This window comes from Mchenga conophoros, linkage group LG19, assembly GCF_057382185.1.
Source record: "Mchenga conophoros isolate Kocher_MC1m ecotype Shallow Benthic linkage group LG19, M_conophoros_male_GT1.1, whole genome shotgun sequence".
In the NCBI taxonomy this organism is placed as follows: Eukaryota; Metazoa; Chordata; class Actinopteri; order Cichliformes; family Cichlidae; genus Mchenga; species Mchenga conophoros.
In genome coordinates, this window is record NC_140544.1 from 20674727 (window position 1) to 20700021 (window position 25295).

At 39.4% G+C, this 25295-nt stretch overlaps 1 protein-coding gene across 1 annotated transcript in view; it reads left to right on the plus strand.

Moving 5' to 3' along the window:
• stag1a (STAG1 cohesin complex component a) overlaps positions 1-25295 on the plus strand; it is a 38355-nt gene that overhangs the window by 11228 nt on the left and 1832 nt on the right. The window contains exons 2-31 of the mRNA XM_085257093.1: positions 13646-13840; positions 14321-14441; positions 14648-14803; positions 14957-15053; positions 15140-15216; positions 15459-15663; positions 16008-16159; positions 16280-16353; positions 16445-16568; positions 16745-16843; positions 17007-17086; positions 17495-17602; positions 17694-17808; positions 17939-18056; positions 18293-18396; positions 19456-19548; positions 19893-20186; positions 20284-20354; positions 20635-20803; positions 21259-21351; positions 21521-21695; positions 21824-21963; positions 22307-22408; positions 22519-22667; positions 23136-23264; positions 23463-23665; positions 23790-23958; positions 24075-24191; positions 24332-24446; positions 24547-24627. Coding sequence (XP_085113219.1) covers positions 13812-13840; positions 14321-14441; positions 14648-14803; positions 14957-15053; positions 15140-15216; positions 15459-15663; positions 16008-16159; positions 16280-16353; positions 16445-16568; positions 16745-16843; positions 17007-17086; positions 17495-17602; positions 17694-17808; positions 17939-18056; positions 18293-18396; positions 19456-19548; positions 19893-20186; positions 20284-20354; positions 20635-20803; positions 21259-21351; positions 21521-21695; positions 21824-21963; positions 22307-22408; positions 22519-22667; positions 23136-23264; positions 23463-23665; positions 23790-23958; positions 24075-24191; positions 24332-24446; positions 24547-24627 — 3759 coding nt within the window. The 5' untranslated portion in view covers positions 13646-13811. The remainder of the gene's footprint in view (positions 1-13645; positions 13841-14320; positions 14442-14647; positions 14804-14956; positions 15054-15139; positions 15217-15458; positions 15664-16007; positions 16160-16279; positions 16354-16444; positions 16569-16744; positions 16844-17006; positions 17087-17494; positions 17603-17693; positions 17809-17938; positions 18057-18292; positions 18397-19455; positions 19549-19892; positions 20187-20283; positions 20355-20634; positions 20804-21258; positions 21352-21520; positions 21696-21823; positions 21964-22306; positions 22409-22518; positions 22668-23135; positions 23265-23462; positions 23666-23789; positions 23959-24074; positions 24192-24331; positions 24447-24546; positions 24628-25295) is intronic.

Below are 25295 nucleotides of genomic sequence, written 5' to 3' on the forward strand. Positions count from 1 at the left end.
TTTGTGTGCTGCAGAAAACGAGCATACAGTAGTTTGTGGCAATAACAGATGGCTGTGCATGTGTGTGCTTGGTGACTGTGTCTCTGTGTGTGTGCAGGAACATGACCATGACTTTCTATGTTGGATAATGTCTGGTAATCTCCCGTGTGACATAATCATAATCTGGTTAAACCAGACAGCCACAGTTGGCCTCAAGGCTGTTCCGCATTATAAGGCCATGGCTCCTTGCTCTCAGTATGTATGGAGCCTGGCAGCATGATAAAGTGCAGTTATTGTCCTGGCGTTTCAGCTTGTAGACGTGGCCCACGGGGACCAATTTTGGTTTAAGCTTAAAAGTCCGGGGCTGTTTGGCCATCACTGGAGAAGTTTTAAAGGCTTGGGAGCTGCTGCTTTTGTCTTTATTGTAGCTGAGAGCAATAAAAAAAAATCACTTTTTGTTTACTTCTTTGACACTGTGATTATATGCTGGGCCTTATTCCCACAATCCTTGAGAGAACAAAAGCAGAGAAAAATCAGTAGGTGAGAAACACACTTCTATTCATCACTGTAAATCAAAAGAATCTCAAGGTAGCTGTATTTGTTAAAAAAAAAAAAAAAAAAAAGAAGATAGTTTTCTAAATCCAATGTACACTACCTGTCCTACAGTATAACAGATATGATTACCAATCCTCTGGTGACACTGTGGAACAGTATAGTCATATGGGACAAAACAAAAATGCTACAAAATTGGTTAAAATTTCATTAAATTTGATTAATCTACTAGTTTTACCTCAAGCACACCCACCTCTGTTAACAATTGTTTGATAATAGTAATGGCTCAAACATCAGCCTAATGTTTTTAAAATTAGGATGTGCTGTGCTTGTCAAATTTATTTGACCATCTGTCATGAAAATAAGAAAACACATGTTGTCAGAAATATGACAAAAATGTGTTTTTAACTGTTTGTACCTAAACTCAGAGAAGTCATAAATTGGTGTCATTTATTGATTTCAAAATGCAAACTCATAGCATACTGTTGAGTGTTAGTGAGGACACACTGTTTAGGTGCCAGCTCACATGAATTAAAAGTGTTGCTTGTACGCGTTGTACATGGTGTCGGCTTTTGCTTTGCTGAAACTACACATTTGTTGTTGGTTATTGGGTACGGCACGTACGGATCATGCAGGTTACTGCCTGCTGTTGTCATCCTTTGTTTATCTTCCTTGTTTTTCTTTTACAAGCATAGTTGTGTCTGGTCTGCCAGCGTACTTCCAGAAGAGTGGCTCTCTGTTTTATTTTCCATCTATCATAATTGTTTCTCGACTTTCGCTCTGGTGTTGTCTTGAATGCCGTGCAAGGTAGTAATTTAAATTGTAGAAAGCCAGCAAATTGGCATATTAAATCAAGGCGCAGCATTACTTTTTAAAAGATGAACTTTGTTTCTCTTTGCACCTCACACAGATAGATGTTTTCTGCTTTTGGTTCCTGTTTGAGGCCAGATTAATTTAGAAAATACCAAGGGAAATAAACGAAAAGTAATAGCTGTTGTAAAGTAGCCACAGTTACTTCAGTGCTTCCACAGTTCTATTTTTAGTGGTGGTAACTGCTACTTTTAATCACAATAAAAATACATAAACCTGGCTCTCTTTATATTTTTCATCTCATGTTTTATTATTAACATAACAGTTGCTGCAGAGTAGCACGTCTTTCTGTTGCTAATAAAGTATTAATCTGCTTTCTCCTTCTTCTGTCATAATTGTTTCTTGACTTTCATCTTGTATTTCACACCTTAAGTGTGAGAAGCTGGCAGACTGGATTAAATTAAGACTTAGCTTTACTTATTACAAGGCGATGATGGCTTTAAGGTCTGTATTTATCACAGAAACTTGCACCTCACACAAAAAAGATCTCATTTGAAATCTGATAATATCATAAATTTAGAAAATACCAAGAGAAATAAAAGATGTTTATAATTTCCCAAAAGTATTTGAGCAAACCCAAACCCCAACTTTGTAACGGATGTTTGCAGAAATGAACAGTGAGCTGCTCTATTGCGATGAGGTACCAGGGTATAGAAGGACTCCTCTATCTGATGCTCACTGAAGCATTTTCAGTAACAAAAAATAACTATTGCTGGGTCTGACAGTAGAAGAGGTCTGGGCTAACTAAAATATTTAAAGCTGACATGTTTTCCTAATCATAATGTTGCATGGGCTCACTGGCCCTGCAGCTGCAAAGTCTTAAAACTGAGGAGCTTATTCAGAGTTGAACTGTTGACTGGGTGTTGGCCACTCGCCAAAATGTTTTGTACAACAGAAAACACCTCGTATTTACCAGATTTCCTCCAGTGGTTTGTAATTGCAGGCAATATGACGTTCTGTTTAATTATCCATCATACAGTACGTCAGTTACAACCGCTTGTTGCCATTCACAGATGACGCAAGTCGTTCCTGTAAGTGCTTCTCTCTTAATTACATTTGGGCTGTGTCTCAAAGCTTCTCACTGATCGTTGCATGCATTAGTCTTATGACCTTAGCCAATTAATGATTTTCGTCACTGCAGCTACTTGTACAGTGAATCTGCACTTCAAAAAATGCTTGTTTTTGGAATGATTATATACGTATCCTCAGCGAAGTCCAGTGGACTTTGAAGCAAAGTGAGCTAGATCTGCGCTAATGTTATTTTAATGGGTTTTTCATTTACCCACATGTCATCTCTCCTCTAGGATTTATGAAATTTTCCATTATGGTTTTTGCTTAGTGTTTCTGATTAAAAATAAAGACTTCAGCTCCATGATAATGTCTTACTTGATGCAGAAGAATGAAAGATCAGAAAGAGCAAAAAATAAGAAGATAATAACAAGATTAAGCAACTGACAGCTGTGAGAAAACGGGCACTTCCTCATTCTCTTCTCCAACTTAGAATGAAGCTGTCTGACTTGATGCAGGCTATTTGTCTTACATTCACCTGCTGCAGTATACTTGACACGTGCATACTGTAGATGTTTGCAGTGCTTTATGACACCGTCCCAGATCATCTAGGCAATTTGTCTACCTTGTATATTTTCAGGTGCTTGTAGGCAACAGCTTAATCAGCTCAACAGACATCAGGAATTTGTTATAGCCCTTTGGTAAAATCAGCATTTCATCAGTTCGTAGTGCTGTATGCACATTTTGCTTAATTTAGCAAAAGTGTACACACATACAGCCAAGCTTGTGAATCACATTTCCTTAGCTCTCAGTATGTTAGGACGCTTGTGTTACTTTGGTGTGCCGTCTGGGGGATTTTCCCATCATTGGATGATCCCTCAGGCCACTAGGTCCACCAAGATTGAAGTTAATTGAATCCATTTAAACCCTGCCTGACTAAAGTAGACCAATATCCTTGAGCAGCCAGCATTCACCCTTGACACTGCTGTAGGACTCTTCAGGGATAAATCACGTATGACTAAAGAGCAGAGATACCTCACTGTGCCACTTTCTCTTTATAGCGTCTGCTGTCATAAAAAGTGGTGTCAAATGTATATTGTAGAGACCACATTCACGCAGAGAGGAGACACTGATGATGGTTTACAGTTAGAGATCACCGCTGAGGTGAATTTATAGGCCACATTCTTGCCCAAATTGAATCCTTTTTTTTTTTTTTTACAAAATAATTAAACTGCTAAACGGTCGTTGAGCAGAAAATTACTCTATTCCGAAAGCCATGTAGAGATCAGTGCTTTGCAGTCGTTGACAATTTGCATATACATAACAGTCCATTCAGTTTTAATAAGGCAGCATGCCCCACATTATTGTACAGACCAGTTTTGAACATAGTAACAGAAAGAAGTGTAAAAGCAAATCCATTTCAATCCGAGCTCTGTGTAACGGTTGCTCAGAAGATCAGTTGCTATAGTATACTGAAGAAACCAAGTTAAGCTGTTTGTCAGCCTGTTGCATAGTGGTGTGTTCGCTGAGCATTTGGCTGTAATATAAACAGAGAAAAACTCCTCTCCTGCTTCCTTCAGCTGGATTTTCTACTGTAAGGCTTAAACAAGATAGTTGACAGTCTTGTCTTGGCTTTGTCTTGTATACAGCATTTATTGATTCAAGAAGAGCAGTTTCTATTTTAATAGAAATTATGGCTTAAAATACGCCTAAATTGTTTATTAAAGTGATGTTAAATGCACCTTTTTACTTTTGTTTGTTTAGAAGTAGATGTGAGTTTGATTCGTTGAAGGCCACGGTCAAAAACGGAGGTAATAAAAGAGTCTTTTTAATTGGCTTGGTCCACTCTTGTCATCATAAGAGAGTCTAAAAATTGATCTAGAAGTGTCTGTGGTCATCATTTGTCCGGCTTTTTTATTTCATGGAGCTGGAATTATATATATATATCATTGTTTCTAATATTAGTGGATGAAATTGCTTAATGACACAAAGATTCTGTTTTAATGCTCTTGCCTTCGCTGCTCTCTTACAGCTATAGCAGAGGCATTTTACTCAGGTTCTGGTGCCCTGATAATAGTTCATATTAACTGTTTTACATTTAACTCATAAATAGTATAGCAGTTGAAATGTTAAAAGATGACTGAAAAGTACATGAAAGTACATTTTTGAAAGTACAAGTATGAATGGATTTTTTTAATCAGTAAGGACAAACAGGTTATAAGAAATGTCTAAGCTTTTGCAGAGCTTTCTACTTGTTGGTCAGCCAGGTGTAGTTTTGGAAGCACGAGGAATACCGATTATGTCAGGAGAAATTAAGCCATTATGAACTGATTCAAATGGCATGAGCTGGGAAGTAACCAGAGAGGAACTCTTAACTTCATACTCTGTACCTTTCAAATTGTTGTTTGACATCATTTAATGGCCCGGGCTTAATCTGTGAACACATGTCAACATAAAACGTAAACATTGTGATTGCAATCAGTCAGCTCAACAACCATTTTAAAATGCATTTTGTTGAGCTCCAGTGCCTTAAAGTAATTTCAGCCTAATCTTCATTCAAACATTCACCTCATCTCCAAAATATAAACTGTAACAGTACTTTTTCCATTGCTGCAATCCTGTGGATGTCTTCGTACTTTGACAAGCCACTTACTTTGTTTTGTTTCTTCCAGCTGTATATTTAAAGTGACAGAACCAAGATTTAAAAAAAAAAAAAAGGGGGGGGGGGGTATTATAGGTTTTATCTTAATTAAGGTGAGATTTAAACCCCATTGACTTGCAAAATACCTTGAATCGCTTTCTGTTCTAATCACTGAATTAACTTAAATTCTGTTCTATTCTACAAATTACCTGTTCTTTCTTTGTTTGCTAGTGATGCTAATCCTATTTGTGAAATTGACATATTTCTCTCATCAGTGGGCCCAGCGAGATGCGAGATGTGTTAATAACCTGCACCTCAATCCCTGAAATATCTCAGAAATTGTAATATTGACCTCGGCCGCTCACTCAACAAGTTGTTCTCCATGCCACATTAAAGCAGTATGTGAATCCTCCAGGACATTCATTTGTGGACTAGTCTCATGAACATATATATATATATATTTATTTATTTATTTATTTTTGAGCATAGAGACAGAAATAGCATGCAAGGCTGGATTGGTTATATTGGCTATATTATATTGGTTATATTATATATTCAGGCACTGCTCACAGCTCACGAGCAGTGAGCAGTGCCTGACAAGCCAGCCTTTATTTCTTTCATCCTGATGTTAGTAGTAGGAATCCAGTCTTGCTTTTTAAGTCTCATTGTAGCCTAGAGTGTTGGAAACTTGTCACTTTATGTCTCTGGAGATAATGGCCAATTATAGCAGACACAGTGCAGGTTTTAGCTGCCAGAAGAATCTCCCAGCAGGGACCACCGTGGCAGTAAGGTGTATGTAACGCTTCTTTAAGTTTTTGGAGAAATATTTAGACTCTCTCAGTTGAGGTAAAAGCAATGATGAACCCAACTGTTAAAAACGGTTTTAAAGGCCCATAAACAATTAAAAGTGTAAAGAAAAACTTTTTTTTTTTTTGGTTCTATGAAAATACTTTAAAGGAGCAACGGAGAAAATCATTATCATAGAACAGTTGGTGCATAACAGAAAAGAACCTTTGTATTTAGAGAAGTGTGAGTGCTTCTCAAATTAATATATGGAGCAAAATAGTGCCATATTTCTGTTGTAACATCTGGGTTGACTCGCATTGAAGCCTCAAGTGGCCTTTTGAGGAACTGCATTTTCTGACACATCATTGGCTTCCTTTACTTTTAAGCCCTGGAGGATTCCTACCAGATGTTTATCTGTGTGATAAGTGGAAGCACTTTTTCTTTTAGCTATTTTATGTGAACTTATTTAACATTTACATTTCATTTGTGTGGAAATTTTATACGCAGGTGGTAAAAGTGCTGACATCCACACTGCTGAGTGATCATTGTAACAAGTTATTACAAATCATTACCAGCTACACAGAGACTGGCCTTGCACTCTTTTATGTTGCTGTGGAGAAAACAGTTAAATGGAAGGACAAGTTTTCTCTCTCTCTCAACCCTTACATGCTGTTCATATGTCATGCTTTCACGGTATGGCCTTTACCAGTTTGGGCATGGGCCAACTGTTCCCTCATAACTGTCTATACCAAATTTTAAACTACAGATGTATTTAGAATATATAAATAGCACATCTAACATTAATACATGGATGATTAACCCTTAAAAACACTTCAGAGAGCAGGTAGAGTGCTTTGTTTGGCTTTGTTTTAGGCCGCACAAAACTCGTTTTTAGAGAAAATCTTCTACTGATGTGTAATAATATGACCCAAGACATGAAAACATAACCGCCATAATGATTCACATATTGTAAGTGAAAATGGCAAGCTGCCTGGGTTTATTATGTAATGATTACAACTGTTAAACACTACTCTCACTTCTGCCTCATATAAAAATCCTCATTTTGATTATCTGTAATGAGCAATACTAGCATTAGCTAACATTAATTGACACTGAAAACACAAAACACACTTAAAAACAATTCATTAAAAAGTGATCTATGCAATCATAGCAGTGGTTGGAAAATTTCTGTGCGTGTATGTCCTGGACACGTGTTTCTCGCACTCAGTGTAATGGCAGCTGTAGTGCCTTTATTATATTATGACACCCACCCAAAAACCTCTTTATAAATCCTGTTTTAATGTCAGTGATCTCAGAATAAATAGATTCTTATTTGCTTATTTGGTTATCCACTGCAGGCGCTAACAGTTCTTGCATTTGTTTAGCACTTTTCTGGTCTTTCTAAGCTCTCAAAGTGTTAACAATGGATTCATAAACCCTCGCGGGCATCGAGAGAACATGCAGAGTTTACCTAAAAACAGCCAGTCAGGATTTAAACCAGGAAACTTCTTACAGTGAGTTAACGCTGCCAACCCCTGCACCACTGTGCCACCCTAATACAGAGAGTATGTGTGAGAACACCATCTGTTCCTTGTGTGCATCATGTATGATCACTCCTATGTTGTTTTACCATTTTATTGTTTAAAGATTCCCAAAGACCAATTGGTCCCTGTCCCCGTAGAAACCTGGCCAGATGTGGAGACACAGTCAGTTGAACTCTAGCAACACAGTCCCATTAAAAAAGACACACAGGCATGACCTGTACAGTTTCAGGATTGTTCTTGATTTGACCCAAACTAGTAACTTTAAAGTCCGTCTGAGTAGATACAAATTTAGCCTGGAACAGGCTGACTGTACAAAAATTTGTAGCACCTTTTACGACAGTATAAAATGTTTTAATCTTTTCCGTTTTTGTGTATTTGGGGGAAAGGTAATCGAATTTCATTCTAAAAGAATGACATTTATGATATTTTTACTGCTGTCAGATGTCGAACTGAACCACATTTCACCTGAAAAATATGTAAAGGTTAATTCTTCAAAGAACATAATAAGTTTTCTGTTGTCATGGTATTTCATAAGACACTCTTCTGATGTTATGTAACATTGGTCATAGTAAAAGTGTTAATTAAAAATAAAAATCTTTCCCAACAGGCAGGTAAAAAGTGACCTCGAAAAACATTAGTTTGGAGAAAACTGCTTTGTGAAGCTTTATTGATGCTTCTCTGTCAAGGTTTTCCTCGCTGTAGTAGTCTCTGGCACTGGAATTGATTTATTACTCTATAAATTATACTAATATGATTTCAGCCCATCACTCGCTGGATGGGCTGTACGTTTTCTGGTTAAATTGTGCATCTGTTATACTTGGTGTAGTTGTGTTTTATGTTCTTTTTTTTGTGCAAATCGTCTGTTTTTGTAAGTTACAGAAACAGTGGGACACAGATCCTGCTAATCTCATATTGGTAAGGTGGAAGGGACATCCTTACAAGCAGTTTGGACAGAGTAGAAAGCCAGTTTATCTGCGCCTTATCAGAGAAAACGGCTCAACTTGAGCCGTTTACATGCATGAGTGCTTCGGAGAGGGTGTATGGCTTCAGGCACCGAGATCATACAAAAAACCCAGTTAGATGTCAGAAATATGCTGTATTGTTTTTTTTCACATGCATTTTTTCCAATCATTTAAATTGCAGTCTCACCAAATCAACCTAAAAGTTTTATTAATAAGGAATTGTAAGGCCATGCTGTGGTTTCCACATCCACATATTTACAGCGTGGTCTGCTCTGTGCAAAAATAAACTTTTAATCGTTTGCCCAAGTCTTTGCTGCATTATGAATGAGACTGAAAGCTGCCCATGAGGAAGGAGACGTCAAGCTTATTTTATGTGTGCGAGGGTACTTCAAAGTAGATGTCCCAGGGAGGGAGAGGCTAATATCAGAACAACTTTAACCAACACTGGAAGAGTGCTGAAATAGTCTTTAAATCAGATTTCATGGAGCACTCACTGGATATGTAACTGGTCCCGTTCTATTCTGCTCTCCCCTCTTAACTATGGTCCCTCCTGTCTCCACGCAGCCAATCAAATATGCCATCACCGCCGGGCTTATGACCCACACTAGTTGCTATAGCAACGCCGGCCTGCCTCCTAGAGAACATGTCATGCATGTTAAGTGGTTCTCAGATGCTCGCTCGTTGTCTTTCTGTCTCACACTCACTCATAAGTTCACACACACACACACAGACACACACACACACACACACAGTGTTGCACACACACACACACAGTGTTGCGCGCACACACACACAGTGTTGCGCACACACTGAGGATAAAGTCACTTAACAGACCATAATTGTCTCTGGAGTAGAAGTCTTTACTTTATGGTTTTAGCGGCTTTACTTACATCCTGAATATGTTACATGTGTGTAGTTTTGTTTTGTTTGTTTTTGTTATTATTTTCCTTCTACGATAATTATACGTGATGTTCATGTTTGCCATGACGTCAATTTTTATTGTTTTTAAACTAGCATATTCTTATAGGGTGACCACCACCTTGTCCAGGAGCTCTGTAAGGGTTGTTCGGTACTTCTAAGCAGCAACTTTGAAAACCTCAACAAAAGTATTGTCAGACATTGTAATATTTAAGTTATTGTGTGGAAATACTTACAAAAGTTCATTACAAGAACTATGTTTATTGCAAAAAAAGAACAGTAAAAAATTGGCAACAATTTGTTCCCAGTTGTTGGGGGGTTACAATTTAAGGTTTTCATTGTCATGTGTACTGTCCAGTCCTGTAGACCTTGCACCACCTCTCACCTGTCCTGATGTCCTGCAATGGAAATCTGGCCACTTTTCCATTCCATGATCTTCCAGTTTACCACTAATACTTAAGGTCTCCTAGAAAATTTGTAAATGTCTAGTTTCCCCATTTTTGGAAGCTGTTTAATATATGCTCAACAGATCAAAACAAAGCTGTTCATACGTAATGCATTTTGAAAGGAGACGTCACTGTTATCTTGCATGGCTGTTATGGCTGGGTCAGAATTGCAGGTCGATTTGAAGTGGCTAGTAACTACCAAGTCTATTCCAAGCAAGGACAATCATTTAATGAGTAAATGACTTAAATCCGTTTAAGCTTCACCTCAAAAAAAAAAAAATCCCCTTGGCAACATCTTCATATGGTTTGCAACACCCCCACAGAGGACCTTATCAGGCAGCTGGTTATAATGTGGTGGCTAAGTGGTGTTTGCAGAACACCAAGCGTCATGGGACTAATCAGTGCCACTATCTCCCTGTAGTTAGCCTGCAATGGAAAAAATACTCATAACAGTTCATGCTGCGTACATTTATACATTTATTGTCTAAGTGGATTTCAGGAGAGAGAGAGGGCGGGATGCTGTTGGCAGCTTCTTTCGCGTCCTCCAAAACAGAGTAGTTGAGGAGACTCGCTGCAAATTATTCATAGTCTACTGTTGAAGTGTCTGCACTCTTGGGTGCATCTGTGTTTGTGCGGGTGTGAGAGACAGAGTGCAGAGAAATTGAGGAGCAAATGTGCATTGAGGATTATTTAGTTGTTGGTCGATAGTGGGTCAGGCAGGCTCCCAGCTCTCAGTAACACACACACACACACACACACACACACACACACACACACACACACCCTTTTCCTCTTCCTGACTGTATAGCTCACTGAGAAAAAACATGACAAGAGGATTGATTCAAATGAAGTTGGCTTCTGTCCCTTCGGAGGAAGATAATCTGATGATGAAAGGGAAGGAAAAGCATGTTGGGGTTTGGAAAAAAAAAAGAAGAAGAAGAACTAACAGCTGAGACATAACAGTCTGTGAAATTCAGAGGGACTGAGGTGGAGGTGGGGTTGGCGTCTCCGACTCTAGAGGGGAGAGTTGTTGGGTGGGGCAGCGGTGAAGTTACATAAGAGCAGTCCTGCCTTCTTTCTTCTATGCTCTGTCAGTCTGGATGTGGCTGCAGAGCTGTTACCTCGCTACATTTTGTGATCCCTTAGTAATAATAAGCTATATTTAGTTCCACTGATTACAAGTCTCAAGTGAAAAATAGCCTTTGCGGTGCACATCAGCGTTTTGATTATTTTCAGCTTCAGCTGGCACTCTGAATGATGTGAAGTGTTGTATTGAGATTAATCTGCAAATTAAAGTCACTCAAGATGATTGCGCTAAATTAAATAACAACTCATTAACGCCGCCGTCTTTGGTCAGTGCCCTGTCAATTACCGTCAGATTTACTGTCATACACCTCACACATGCCCATAAATGGTGGGGTTCTGTTTTTATTTTGCTCACAGCTTATTTTTTGCATTATTCCACTTGAAACCTTCAAGCACTTCATACCTAATGCTAAAGATTATAGGTGGAGATCGCCAGACAGCCCATGACATGAGGTTATCACAATACTTACAATACTCACAATATAATGTGATTTTTAACATTTAGTGATATGCTGAGTATTCATATAACATGTATTTATTTTCACCTGCAAAGTATATAACAAGATAAAGTCGTACTCTTAAGTTCTTTTTTGATGTTGAGTTGTCGTACATACCAACACTGTCATAAATGTTGCCATAAGATGGAGTTAGTATGACATCAGCAATTGAATAGGGTCAAGTTGGCAATTACGTGCAATCTGTTTCTGAAAATTCAGCAATTAACTGTTAAAACATTGAAAATCACATATCTGTTGCTGTCCGCATAGACAGAAATTCACATGGTAAGTGTATTGATCCTTATGTAGTGCTTTTCTACTCTCCCAGAGCACTTAAAGTACTTTACACAACATACCTCATTCACACACATTCATTGGCTGCATGGGAGAACAACTGGGTTTAGTATCTAGTCCAAGGATATTTGCAGACTGGACAGGGATTGAACCACTGACCTTCCGTTCAGTAGATGACCTGCGCTACCTTCTGAGGTACAGCTGCCCCATTACAGCGCGTACACATGAATACAGATCATTTTATACTATTCCATTCTATCAGTTGAAAGCTTATGTGCATGCAAGTATATCGAATACATATTAATTTAAATCATTTTATGCTATTTAAATCTATGGAGAGGAAACATTTACTATTTTGTAAGTTTATAAGTACTCCTTTTTTGTATTTGCATGCAGCATCTGACTTTTGCACATTAATTATAAATTTACTTTTACAGGATTTGCTTATCTAGATTTTTTTCAGCGTTTGCGTGCAAAAAAACGTTCAGGTAATTTATATGCACAATGATATGAACAGAATTAGGCTTCTTTTGTTTTGCTGTTCTGCGCCTGTGCAGCAGGAACGCAGAAGGCCAGAATCAATTAAAAGCTTATGTGCATGCAAATGTGCATGTAAATTCCCAGCTGTTAAAAGGCTTTGCTCACTGCTGTCTTTTGAAGTGTTACTATGTGTATTATATTTTGCAGCTAATTAAGCTACTTGGAGGGTTACACATTATCCTTGTTTAGTTATTAAAATCCTTATTTGGCTGATCTAAATCAGCTGGTCTGTTTCTTGCAATTGTACAGTTTGTTCAGATCAGTGTGTGTGTGTGTATGCGTGTGTAGTTCATCATGGGGAAAAAGGGGGCTCTCCTGCCCATGCTATTCCACAGTACAAACACTGTGTGGAAGACAGTATTTAAATACACACTCTCTTAGCCTGCCCCCTACTGTTGCCCAGACCTACTTTCAAACACACATGTATGCGTTCACACACACTCTAAGGAAAATAGATCACTAAAACACTCTGTAGATTAACTGAACTAGATTGGAACTGAGCTGTGACTTAAATGAGTGTCAGTTGATTTTTCTCAACCCACTTTTCCCAGTTTAAACACAGTCAGGCAGTCTGGAGATAGATGCTGGGCAGAGGACTTTGTGGATCATACTGCCTCTTCAGGTTGACAGTGGTATTGCTCACCCTCTGCTCTTTGCTCTCATTAGCATATGAACAGGTCAACAAATAATGTTATAATTCACTTAGCTGCCTTTCTTCTGAATGAGGATCTAGCTTAGCTGTCAGCTCATGAAAATGAAATGAAAAGCATTTTTGGATTATTTGTTTATCTCCATCATTCACTGAATCCCAGAGGTTTTTTTTTTTCCAATTTCTGCCATATTTTATTTGACATCATACTTTCCCCAGCTTTTGTCAAAAGACCATTTTTCTTTAACTAGAGGGTAATACATCATGTTTCTGCAGTGTTTTTAACATAACTCACAGAATTTAGGAGTTTATAAAGTTTTGAGCTGAGCTTTTCTTAAGTCAGTAGAAGATGTCCACTAAATTAATGAAATGCTCATTCTTTAAGTGTCAGTGGGTTGTGGTTAAATTGTTTGACAACAGCACTGTGTACAAATCTTTTCCACCCAACTTGAGATTTTGCTGTTGTTGTTCTCAAGTTGACCAGTTGGTGTCTTCCTCTCCCCGTTTCCACACTGACAGCTCATTTTCCACAGCAAGTGATTGAACAGCCTCTCTCAGGATTCAGTGACATTTTATAGTTGACTCTCTTTGGACAATGAACACTTAGACATCGTATAAAAGTATTCAGTGATTTAATATTCAAACCATTTAGATCCCGGTTCTATTTAATGAATCACAACTGAATGAAGCAATCACTTTAGGACCTCATCAGTATTGTGAGAGCTACCCTTGAATAATGCCTGAATGTTGCATATATGTATTTCTATATCTACACCAGAATGTCTGTCATTAATAGCGGTTACTGGTTAACAGGTTATCAAATCTGTATTATAACTATAACCATAATAAATCTCTCTTTCTCTTTCTTTTCAGGAGCTGAAGAAAGTTAACTTCAGTCCGTCCTGGAGCCTCTCCTCTCTGACCTTCCAGATCACCCCCCTTCCCTCCAACCAGTTTTGTCATATTGTACCACCTCCGTCACACCTGAAGAGACCCATAAGAAGAATTGCACGGGTCATCAGTCCCCCTACTGACCAGGATGATCACCTCAGAGCTCCCTGTCCTGCAGTGAGTTTTTATAAAGGGCAACTGTCAGTTTGGCAACAATCCAGCATTAAATTTGTTTTTTTAATTGGTTATTTTATCCATTCATCATCCACTCATCCAGAATCAGGCTAATTTAAAAGAATACAAGAGTAATTGTTTTAGATTTTTTTTAGGCTACCTGGCCTGGAAGTGAATAATGATTTCTTTTAGATTCCATGTTTTATCACATTTGGCCTTAAAGGTTTGTTTCCTGTAGCTGATGAAAGATATTTGTAGGACTGGATGCTACTTTAAAACGATCTTTGGGAAGACATGTTTTTGATTGACCTTTATAGTGTTCTAAACTCAAAGTGACAAGTGCATTAGTGGGTTTTTTTTGTTTGTTTTTAACTCACCCAATTCATTTGTTTGCCTGTCAGTGGAATTGAATATTTAATTTGACTAATGAATACAATCATTAAACGCTAATGAATGAAATGCATTTGTGATTTGCTCTTTCAGGGACTCATCCAATGAGTCTGGGGCAACAGACACTGTGGGAATAAGTATGAGCATAAGTGAGATGGAAGATCCAGAGATGAAAGGAAAAAAGAAGAGAGGGAGACCTGGCAAACAAGCACCGGTACAAGAGTTTGTTAAGAAAGGGGAAACTTGTGGAAAAAAATCTGGTTAACAGACAATGCATGTCTCTGATTTTGTCTGGTGGTTTTGAAGTGTGTGATGGGTGGTGTAGGAAGAAGCTGTTATATTTCCCATTGTGTGCAAGTCTGTGTTTGGGGATGGGTGTACATACAACGGTTTCTTTAACTGACATTTCCCTGATTTCAGACATCCAATAAGAAGCCACGGAAGTCGCCAACAGACAAGACTATGAGTGTGGCCAGAGGGCGAGGGAAAGCCAACGGTGTGGCTCAACATAACGGAGATGGGGGAGACCCAGTCACTCTATTTGAAGTGGTCAAATTGGGAAAGAGTGCCATGCAGGTCAGTGAACACAGGTTTGATTTCATAAGCACCAGTTTAAATAAAATATTTAAGTATGTAATCAGATATTATAATGTATTATATCTGTTTGAAGCTTTGTAAATTTATGTTTCTCACTGTCCTTGTCATTTGATTATTATTTTCTGTATACAGTCAGTAGTGGATGAGTGGATTGAGTCATATAAACAGGACAGAGACTTGGCGCTGCTAGACCTGATCAATTTTTTCATCCAGTGCTCAGGTTGCAAAGGTAGGCGTGTTTTACTTAAATCTGTCATCCTGTGTGCATGCATTATAGACAAGACTACCAAATCTGCTGTTTTTTGTTGTAACCAGGCACCGTGAGGATTGAGATGTTCAGGAACATGCAGAATGCAGAGATCATCCGTAAGATGACCGAGGAGTTTGATGAGGTAATTGTCTGCTAAAATAAGCAGAAATTAACATGATTTAAATAGTTGTGAGCGTGCTATTATTTAGTTATGCACATATATTACACTCTGTTGAAGACGTGTGGACAAATTTGATGATATCGAACTGACAGCTCAAATCAGTTTATTGTTGTATCGTGTTTCAGTTGAGCAAAAAAAATAAAGAACAAGAAGTTAAAATAACTGTAATCTGTCTGTTATTTGTTTTTGTCTTTTTTCAACAGGATAGTGGGGATTATCCTCTCACCATGCCAGGACCTATGTGGAAAAAGTTCCGTTACAACTTCTGCGAATTTATCAGCGTTTTGATCCGCCAGTGTCAGTATAGCATCATCTATGACGAGTACATGATGGACACTGTGATCTCCCTCCTCACTGGACTGTCTGACTCTCAAGTGCGAGCCTTCAGGCACACCTCCACGTTGGCGGGTACCAACAACATGATATTTGTTTGAACTGCAAGCAGTAATTGTTCCAAAAATACCTCCACATGGGCTGATAACACAAGTAATATTACAGTGGGAGATAATAATTACGTTTGCTTAACACCGATCAAAATAAGCTCGTTGTGGTGATAAAGACAGAAAAACAACTAATAATTTGCTGCGTCGAGGTCTGTTTTGTGTCTTGTACTAACAGTTATTTATTAACTTTCTGCTGCTTGACATTGCACAGCTTAATCTGGACTTGTGCACACTTTTGTTAGGTAGATTGAAAGTGTATTTCCTAGGACGAAATGTCTAAAGGTTTTGAATGCTGTTATCTCTCCATAGCAATGAAGCTGATGACAGCACTGGTAAATGTAGCGCTGAACCTGAGCATTCACCAGGACAACACCCAGAGACAGTACGAGGCTGAGAGGAACAAGATAGCTGGCAAACGTGCCAACGAGAAGCTGGAACTGCTGCTACAGAAGAGGAAGGAGGTGCGTTTGGGTTCGATATCACAGGATTTACTTTTTAAGTGTCTCAGATTATCATAGGTGGTTGTGTGGTACTACTTAGCTGTAAATCCGAGTGTTTAACTTAAAGTCTTTCTTGTACAGCTCCAGGAAAACCAAGATGAAATAGAGAACATGATGAACTCCATCTTCAAGGGCATCTTTGTGCATCGTTACAGGTACACACTCTAAATGTTCCCTTCCTTAGTGATGAGGATTTAAGAGCAATATTGAAAGTATTTTGGTGATTCTGTTTTTCTTACTTTGTAGGGATGCGATCGCTGAAATTCGGGCCATCTGTATTGAGGAAATCGGCGTGTGGATGAAGATGTACAGCGACGCATTTCTTAATGATAGTTACCTAAAATATGTTGGTTGGACTCTACATGATAGAGTAAGCAAATTTAGGAGTTTTTGTACAACCCTTGGCTGATATTTACCACTGGATTTAATGTAAGGGGATGAATGATATTTTCACAGATACAGAATGGTAGATGTGTAGTCCACCACAGCAGGATTTTATTTAAGATGTTTGGCCTGCTTGAACCAATTTATTTGTTTTTTTTCTAGCAAGGAGAAGTGCGTCTGAAGTGCCTGAAGGCTCTGCAGAACCTGTACACAAACCGAGAACTGTTCCCCAAACTAGAGCTTTTCACTAACCGCTTCAAGGTAACGCTAGCAGCGAGAACTGAGGCTGCTTTCTTATAGCTCCACAGTAGACATGGGCAGTGTTTAGATTTTTTTTTTAGTTTTCTGAATTCTCTTTTGTTTCTCCTTATTTATTCTAGTTCTCTGCAGTTGTTTCTCTGCTCAACTTTATCTGTTTTGGCAGGACCGAATAGTATCAATGACACTGGATAAGGAGTATGACGTGGCTGTAGAGGCCATTAGATTGGTCACACTCATTCTGCAGTGAGTAGCTTTGATCTTTCTCTGTATTTTTGCATGCCTACATATGAAACTCTTTTTTTCTTTTTAGATTCTGGTCAGCATTTTAGCATAAGATTATATTTTGGCTATCATCACATGCTTAAGACGAGGATTATCATGTACTGAACACTCAGTTCCTGGGTTACTTTAGCTGAGGAGAGGATCTCAGTCACACTCACAAATAGATTTGGTAGTTTACTGTGAACTAGTTTAATAGTTTTTGATTGCTATTTCCTTTGACTTCTTTTTATATGCAATATTTTGTTAATTTTTAATTATTGCTTTCATCCTTTGGGCGTTTTCAGTTATTTCCCGTGTTTAATATTGTTCTCACAACCAGCTCTAATTGATTTAAACTTGATTAACCTGTGTGCAAATTGTCTGCTGCAGGGGCAGTGAAGATGCTTTGTCCAACGAGGACTGTGAGAATGTGTACCACCTGGTGTACTCTGCTCACCGGCCGGTCGCTGTTGCTGCTGGAGAGTTTCTTCACAGAAAGTGAGTCTAATTAGGGCATTTATGGTGTAATAACATTGTTAGTTTTCAATTTGTAAAACTCTTATTCTGTCTGTTTCTCACTCGCTGACAGATTATTCAGTCGCCATGACCCGCAAGCAGAAGAAGCGCTGGCTAAACGCAGAGGGAGGAGCAGTCCCAATGGGAATCTCATCCGTATGCTAGTGCTGTTCTTTTTGGAGAGTGAGGTAACGCTCATGAAAACACACATCTTATCAGCATACTGTGTGTTTTAGATGTTGGGCACTCACAAACACAAAGTAGTTCCAGAATGATGCCTGCAGATTGAAGTCTCTTTCAATGTGATTTTGTGTGTAGCTCCACGAGCATGCAGCTTACCTTGTCGACTCTCTGTGGGAAAGCTCTCAAGAGTTGCTGAAAGACTGGGAGTGTATGACTGAACTGCTGCTGGAGGAGCCCGTGCAGGGAGAAGAGAGTAAGGCACACAGTATTTCACACTGATCTTATTTCCTTTGGGAGAAGCTGAATCAAATAAAATACAACCGCTGAGAACCAGAGAGACGAGATGATGTAATAAAATCTTGTTCCCTGAAACTCTTCGCTCCCTTAATCCTTTTCTCTGTTTCCGACCTTTGCTGTCATTCGGTTTCTCTTTTGTTTCCTGTGTCTTTGTCTCTCCTCTGCTCAAACGTCTTCTGTTTTTCCCTGTAGTGTTGTCTGACAGGCAGGAGAGTGCGCTGATCGAGCTGATGGTGTGCACCATCCGACAGGCAGCAGAGGCACACCCACCTGTTGGCAGAGGCACTGGCAAACGGGTGTGTAAAGTATACACATATCATACTCCAGAAACACTCAGAGTATTCACTTTGAATGTTGCAGATGAAACCTTATACAGTCATGTGATAACCTTTACTGCTTCCATATGAGTTAACGGGGAGAGTACGAGCCAGGTGCTATTAATCAGATCCACTTGATTAATGGGTCATCAGCAAGTTTGAGCACATCTATAAAAGCTGAACATCTGGTAGTTTGCGGGTCTGGAGAATATGAGGTGTGTGTTAACGCTGCTGCAGTCCTCCCAGGATTGGGCATTCCAGAAAATTCATCCCAAGGTCACAGCATTCAAATCTCAGAGAGATTTCAAAAATTGCAACTCTAGAAGTACATCACAGGCAAAAATCGACAACACAATATGTAAAGACGTCTACACCTCAACTTGAATGAAATCCTGTGGCAGGATCTCAAGAAAGCTGTGCATAAAGAAATACCCGCAAACGTTAATGAACTGAATAAAGATCGTAAAGACACGTGGGGCAAAATTCCCACACGGAAAATGATTGCTTCAAATTACAGCTGCTAAAAGTGTTTCTACAAGCTTTTGTATCACAAAGTGAACTTAGGGTTTCCCAGGACTGTATGGAGTCCAGTAAAAACCTGCTTTTTCACATGACTGTACCTGCCAAGTGGGCATGTTGAAGAGGAATTCACTGTGATCTGAAATGTGATGATGTATTATACTTAAGTGTAAAAGCAGCCACCTTATTTACCAGAGTCTGTGTTAATGTGCTCATCTGTACTTTTGATTCTGTTGTATTGAACTTTTGTTGTTCTCCACTTTTTCAGATTTTTTTTAAAATATGTAATTATGTGCATAAAACTACAGCAAATAATTTTAGCAAGACGTTATGTGAATATGTTATGTTGTTAAACACAGAAATAGTAAGAATTTTCCTACTCATTAGTACCTTTTTTGGTCATATGAAGAGGGGAAAATAATTCAGTTTTTGGTCCCAACAAAAGAATCATTGATGTGTGTGGGTGTGTTTGTGTGTGTATACATATATATATATATATATATTTATTTTTTTGTCCAGGTGCTGACAGCAAAGGAGAGGAAGACCCAGATAGATGATAAGAACAAACTGACAGAGCACTTCATCATGGCTTTACCCATGCTGTTGTCCAAGGTAAGGCTTTTCTTAGCTTGCCCATGGCCATCAAGGGAGAGACCAGTGATAAATGACCTGGCTAGAAGACCGATCAGTTTGTCAAAATAAATGATCTGCTTGTGAGAATTGCTGCTGAATACTTTGCGCCCTCAATCTCTTAAGTCTGCTGGCTATATGTGTAAAATGTCACTCACTATTTCACTGAGAAACAGAAGCCAAGCGTTGCATGCTGATTGATGGGTCTTTCTTTCCCGTTTTAGTCCTTCTGTGCTAGTTTTGTAACTTTTTTTTCCCTCATACACTATTTATTTATTTTTTGTCATCTTTATTTAATTCTCATCTCTCCGTTACTTTGCCCAAAGTACCAGGCAGACTCAGAGAAGGTAGCCAACCTGCTGCAAATCCCCCAGTACTTTGACCTGGACGTGTACAGCGCTGGGCGTATGGAGAAGCACTTGGACGCCTTATTAAAGCAGATCCGTCTGGTTGTGGAGAAGCACATAGAGGCCGATGTGCTTGAGGCCTGCAGCAAGACATATAGCATCCTCTGCTCTGAAGAGTACACCATCATGAACCGTGTGGACATTGCCCGATCACAGCTTATTGACGAGATGACCGATCGTTTTGCACACTCGGTCGAAGAGCTGCTGCAAGAGGTATCGGGCAAAGTAGCTGGCTGGGTAGACTATTAGAAACCGGGCACTATTTGTGCCCATTTGAGTCTTGTATACTAACAGATGTTGGTTATTGCAGGCTGAGGAGGCAGACGATGACGATATCTACAATGTGTTATCTACACTCAAGCGACTCACAGCCTTCCACAAGTATGATCTGCAGCTGTTTCAAGATAAAAATATGGATTATTATCATTGGTTACTTTGGCTGACAATCATTACAGAATCTGAGATTATTAGCTTAGCATACCAGATAAGGTTTGTGTAAATCTGTAGGGAGACATTTAGTTCGCATTTTTGTATTGTAAGAATTATTATTCATTCATTCATTCATTCATTCATTCATTCATTCATTCAGTGTTTTGGAAGAAATTTTCCACCAAATAAATGTGATCATTTCAGTGTGTGCTCTTCTCGTTTTCTCCTTCAGTGCCCATGATTTGACACGATGGGATTTGTTTGGGAATTGCTACCGGCTGCTGAAAGCGGGCATCGAGCAGGGCTCCATGCCAGAGCAGATAGCTGTCCAAGCCCTGCAGTGCTCCCACTACTCCATCCTGTGGCAGCTGGTCAAGATCACAGAGGGGGTTCCCAGCAAGGTGCTCAACCGGCCTCACTAACAGACCGCACTCAGAGTTTAGCTTTATCATTGGTCAGTGGCTCAGAGTGAATGCTGCCATGTCTAAGCATCAGTGGCCCAGAGGGACAAGAGCTTATCTGTATTTCTGCAGAGCGGGGTGGCTTAGTGTAGAAATCCATCTCACTGTCAGACAGCCCCAGTCCTCAGTCTGGGACTCACCCCAAATCTGTCTCATTTAACACTTAAACACCTTACCAAGACTTCAGCTCCCATTATAGGATATAACTTATCTGGAACATTGTTGAAAACATCAAAAGTGTTGCTGAATTATTATTCATAATATTCCTTCATTCATACTGATAGGATGACAAAGACAGCTAGCCTGACTGTCACAGCTGTTCATTAGCGACTCTTGCTAAAGTACTCATTATTTTGGCTGATTATCAATGTCTGTGTGATGTTCCCTGTGTGCAGGATGACCTGGTGGCTCTCAGGAGAGTGGTCAAGTCTTTCCTGGCAGTGTGTCAGCAGTGCCTGTCCAATGTCAACACACCGGTTAAAGAGCAGGTAACAGATGCTATTGTGTCATGAGTAACAGAAGAGCTTTGAAATCAACTTTGTCTCTCGATTTATGTAAAGGATGCATGTTTTCTGTTATCTCTACATATCATTATTTTGTTTTTTGAAATATTGACTCTTTGGTCAAGCTGTGACAATATTGCTGTTTCTTGTTTAGGCATTCATGCTTCTCTGTGACCTGTTGATGATCTTCAGTCACCAGCTGATTTCTGGTGGCAGAGAAGGCCTCCAGCCACTGGTGTTTAACCCAGACAGCACTCTGCAAAACGAGCTGCTAAACTTCGTCTTAGACCACGTCTTCATCGACCAGGATGATGAGAGTCAGAGCATGGGTGAGAGAGAAGTTAGATCGGATCATGTTGTGGTTTCTGTTTCAGATCCAAGAAGATTTTAACTGTTAAGGTTGAGAGAAGGTAGGGAGCTTTGTCATTGTTGTCCACTACTGTCTTTGTGCCTGCAGAGGGAGATGAGGAGGATGAAGCCAACAAGATCGAGGCTCTCCATAAGAGGAGAAACCTGCTTGCAGCTTTCTGTAAACTCATCATCTACGACATTGTAGACATGCCTGCTGCTGCTGACATCTTCAAACACTATATGAAGGTTTGTGTGTAGCATGCATGCTGAAAAATAATAACCAGCTGATAGTTTAAAAGAGAGAAAACTTTGGAAAAAAACAAATATGGTGAGATAAAAAGCCATCACAACAATTTCAGTACTAGTAACAATATCTTTGTTTCGCTCTGACACTTATGTTAATGTTAGCATTATGATATAAATGTGGCTACTTCTGAGACAACAATGGAGCTGATTTACTGTGGAATTGAAAAAAAATGGTTTTAATTCACCTAAATTTACCTTTGATGCAAATCTGAGTGTGATATGAGATTCAGTGCATTAATTCAGACAACTTGGGCGAATTAACAGTTTCGTTTCTCTGCCTCAGTATTATAATGACTATGGCGACATCATCAAGGAGACTCTCAGTAAAACCAGACAGACGGACAAAATCCTCTGTGCCAAGACACTCATCCTCAGTCTGCAGCAGGTGAGACAGTGATGGTGCTTTTTACACAGCTTCCTTCTGTGTACTTCTGTGTTACAAGTGCTCTCCTGTGCATACCCACTAACTCCTATGCACTCATATGTGTGTTGCAGCTGTTCAATGAGCTGCTGCAGGATCAGGGTCCCAACCTGGACCGAACGTCTTCTCACGTGAGCGGCATCAAGGAGCTCGCCCGGCGCTTTGCCCTCACCTTTGGCCTGGATCAGATCAAGACCAGAGAGGCTGTCGCCACGCTACACAAGTGAGATCACGAGCGCTGTGGTGTCTCTGTAAACGGAAGCTGTAGATTGATACTTGTAGCATAAATTAAAAGAGTATGAGTGATTCCAATTTGTCTTTACATTGAAATACCAATAATTGATGCAGGATTTTGGTTAATTCTTGCATGTTCGGGATGTGAAATTAAATAATTTTAACAACTTATTCAAGCCTGCGAGCAAAACGTTAAGTAAACTTTTACCGACCAGTTTTAGAATCACATAGGAAGCATAAAACAGACACAAGTTTTTATTTGCTTTTAAAGTTACATGAATTAAGTTAGTACAAAAAATACACCGTTAATAATTAATCAGGGTAGATTGAGGTTAAAAGAGTCTTTGTTATATACACCAACTGTTTGTAAAGTTGTAGTACTCGTGTAACTTTGTGTTGCTTTCTTTATTGTCATCTCTCATTATTTCTCCTCTCTGTTGTCTTTCCATTGTGTCAGGGATGGAATAGAGTTTGCATTTAAGTACCAGAATCCTCGAGGACCAGAGTTTCCTCCTATAAACTTGGCCTTCCTGGAAGTCCTGAGTGAATTCTCCTCGAAATTAATCCGCCAGGACAAAAAGACAGTGTAAGTACTTCAATCCAATTTATCATCAGCTAATACTCCAGCTTTTATATACCTATGTTCCCCTGCTCCACCACAGCTGGTAGCTCCACATGTTTGATTCGGCACAGTTTTTATGTTGGATGGCCTTCCTGACAAAACCCCAACGGGATTTGTGTCAAAGAAAAAGGATAATGCTATAAAATGCTGCTGCCTCCACAGCCACTCGTATTTGGAGAAGTTCATGTCAGAGTCGATGTCAGAGCGTCGGGAGGACGTGTGGCTGCCGCTGATTTCCTACAGAAACAGCCTGCTGACAGGAGGAGACGAGGACCACATGTCTGTTACGTCAGGCTCAAGCAGCAAGACCGGCTCAGTCCGCAGCAAGAAGGGTCGACCGCCACTCCACAAGAAACGTATTGAGGGTGAGCAGAGATGAAGGATTGCCCATTTTATTGGGGTGGCCTAACTGAACTTGATCTCTTAAAGGAGATGAGACACTTACTCCTGCTGCTGAAACTGAAATTACTCTGTTTGCTTCATATTCAGAGGAGAGTAGCGTAGAGGGCTCGTGGATGATGCGCAATGACACCCTGCAGACACCCGGGGCACTTCAGACTCCTCAGCTCACCTCAACAGTCCTCAGAGAGAACAGACCAGCAGAGCACATGCCTGACCCAGACTCAGAGCCAGGATCAGAGAACGATTACGTACACAAGTGGGTTCATGCACATGTTGTCCGTAGGTGCACATGCACATAGAAACGTTAGCCCAGTTTTTAAAGTTACAAGACAGCAGCAGAACTAATGGACATGTGTCTTCGTTTGTCCTCAGTCCTCAGATGCAGATGTCATGGCTCGGCCAGCAGAAGATAGAAGAGGTGAATAGGAAGGACCGAACAGGCATGAACTACATCAAGTCTCGCAGCAATCAGGGTGTCCGGCAGACTGTGTAAGTGTGTATTTTGCTCATAAACCGTAAGCGTACTGTGAAGATGTTGGGTAAAAGTGGAAACACAAATTCTGTCCAAACCTTTATCCACCCTAAAAGTCACAGTAACCAAAATATCGTAACCTGGCATTCCCTTTCAGGCGTGGGCTGATGGAGGATGACGCGGAGCCAATCTTTGAAGATGTGATGATGTCATCGCGGGGCCAGCTGGAGGACATGAACGAGGAGTTTGAAGACACCATGGTGATCGACCTGGTCAGTTATAAACTATTCATTTAGTTGATACGAGGTTTCAGGGGTTTTTTCTCGTTCTGGTTGTGACATGGCTTCTTACAAAATATTTGACCTTTTACAGCCACCTTCAAGGAACAGACGTGAAAGAGCGGAATTAAGACCGGACTTCTTTGACTCTGCAGCGATGATTGAAGACGAGTCGGTAAGTTATGATTTGCCAACTAAATATCGAAAAGAAAACTGAACAAAATAAAAATAAAATAGTAATAAGTTAGACTATAGGTAATGAAGGATAAGAGGAGAAATTAAGCATTCAAAAGCACAGAAAAACTGATTTAAAGAAGTCCTTTCTCTAACAAATTTCAGCTTCTGTTTAAAATATATCTGATTGGCTAACATTTCCAAGATATATAATTTTTTCATACGTTACACTCATGTGCATTAATCACAGATTATAACCTTATGTCTTCTATGTCATCTGTTTATGGTTACTTGTTTTTTGTTTTTTTTTACTTCAGCTGAGCACTTAAAGTTTTTTATGTAGTTTTATTAATTCAAACAAGGGCTTTCAATCTAACAATGCACACACAATATTATGACATATAGACATGCAGGTTTCACTTATAGATGTTCCACAAACAGACTATTTAATGATGAAAAGTATTATATTAGTATTTTTAAAAAATAAGTACTGTAAATTTGCACCAGCGGATTTCAGTTCCTGCTTCTAAGAAGGTCAAATCCAAAGCCAGAGTAGAGGTCAAATAGATGCATTTCATCAATCAGCACAATTGTTGGATGGATAGTTTCTGAAAAGTTGCCATTGGAACAATAACACCTGTTAACATTTGGAATATTTTTACCAAAATT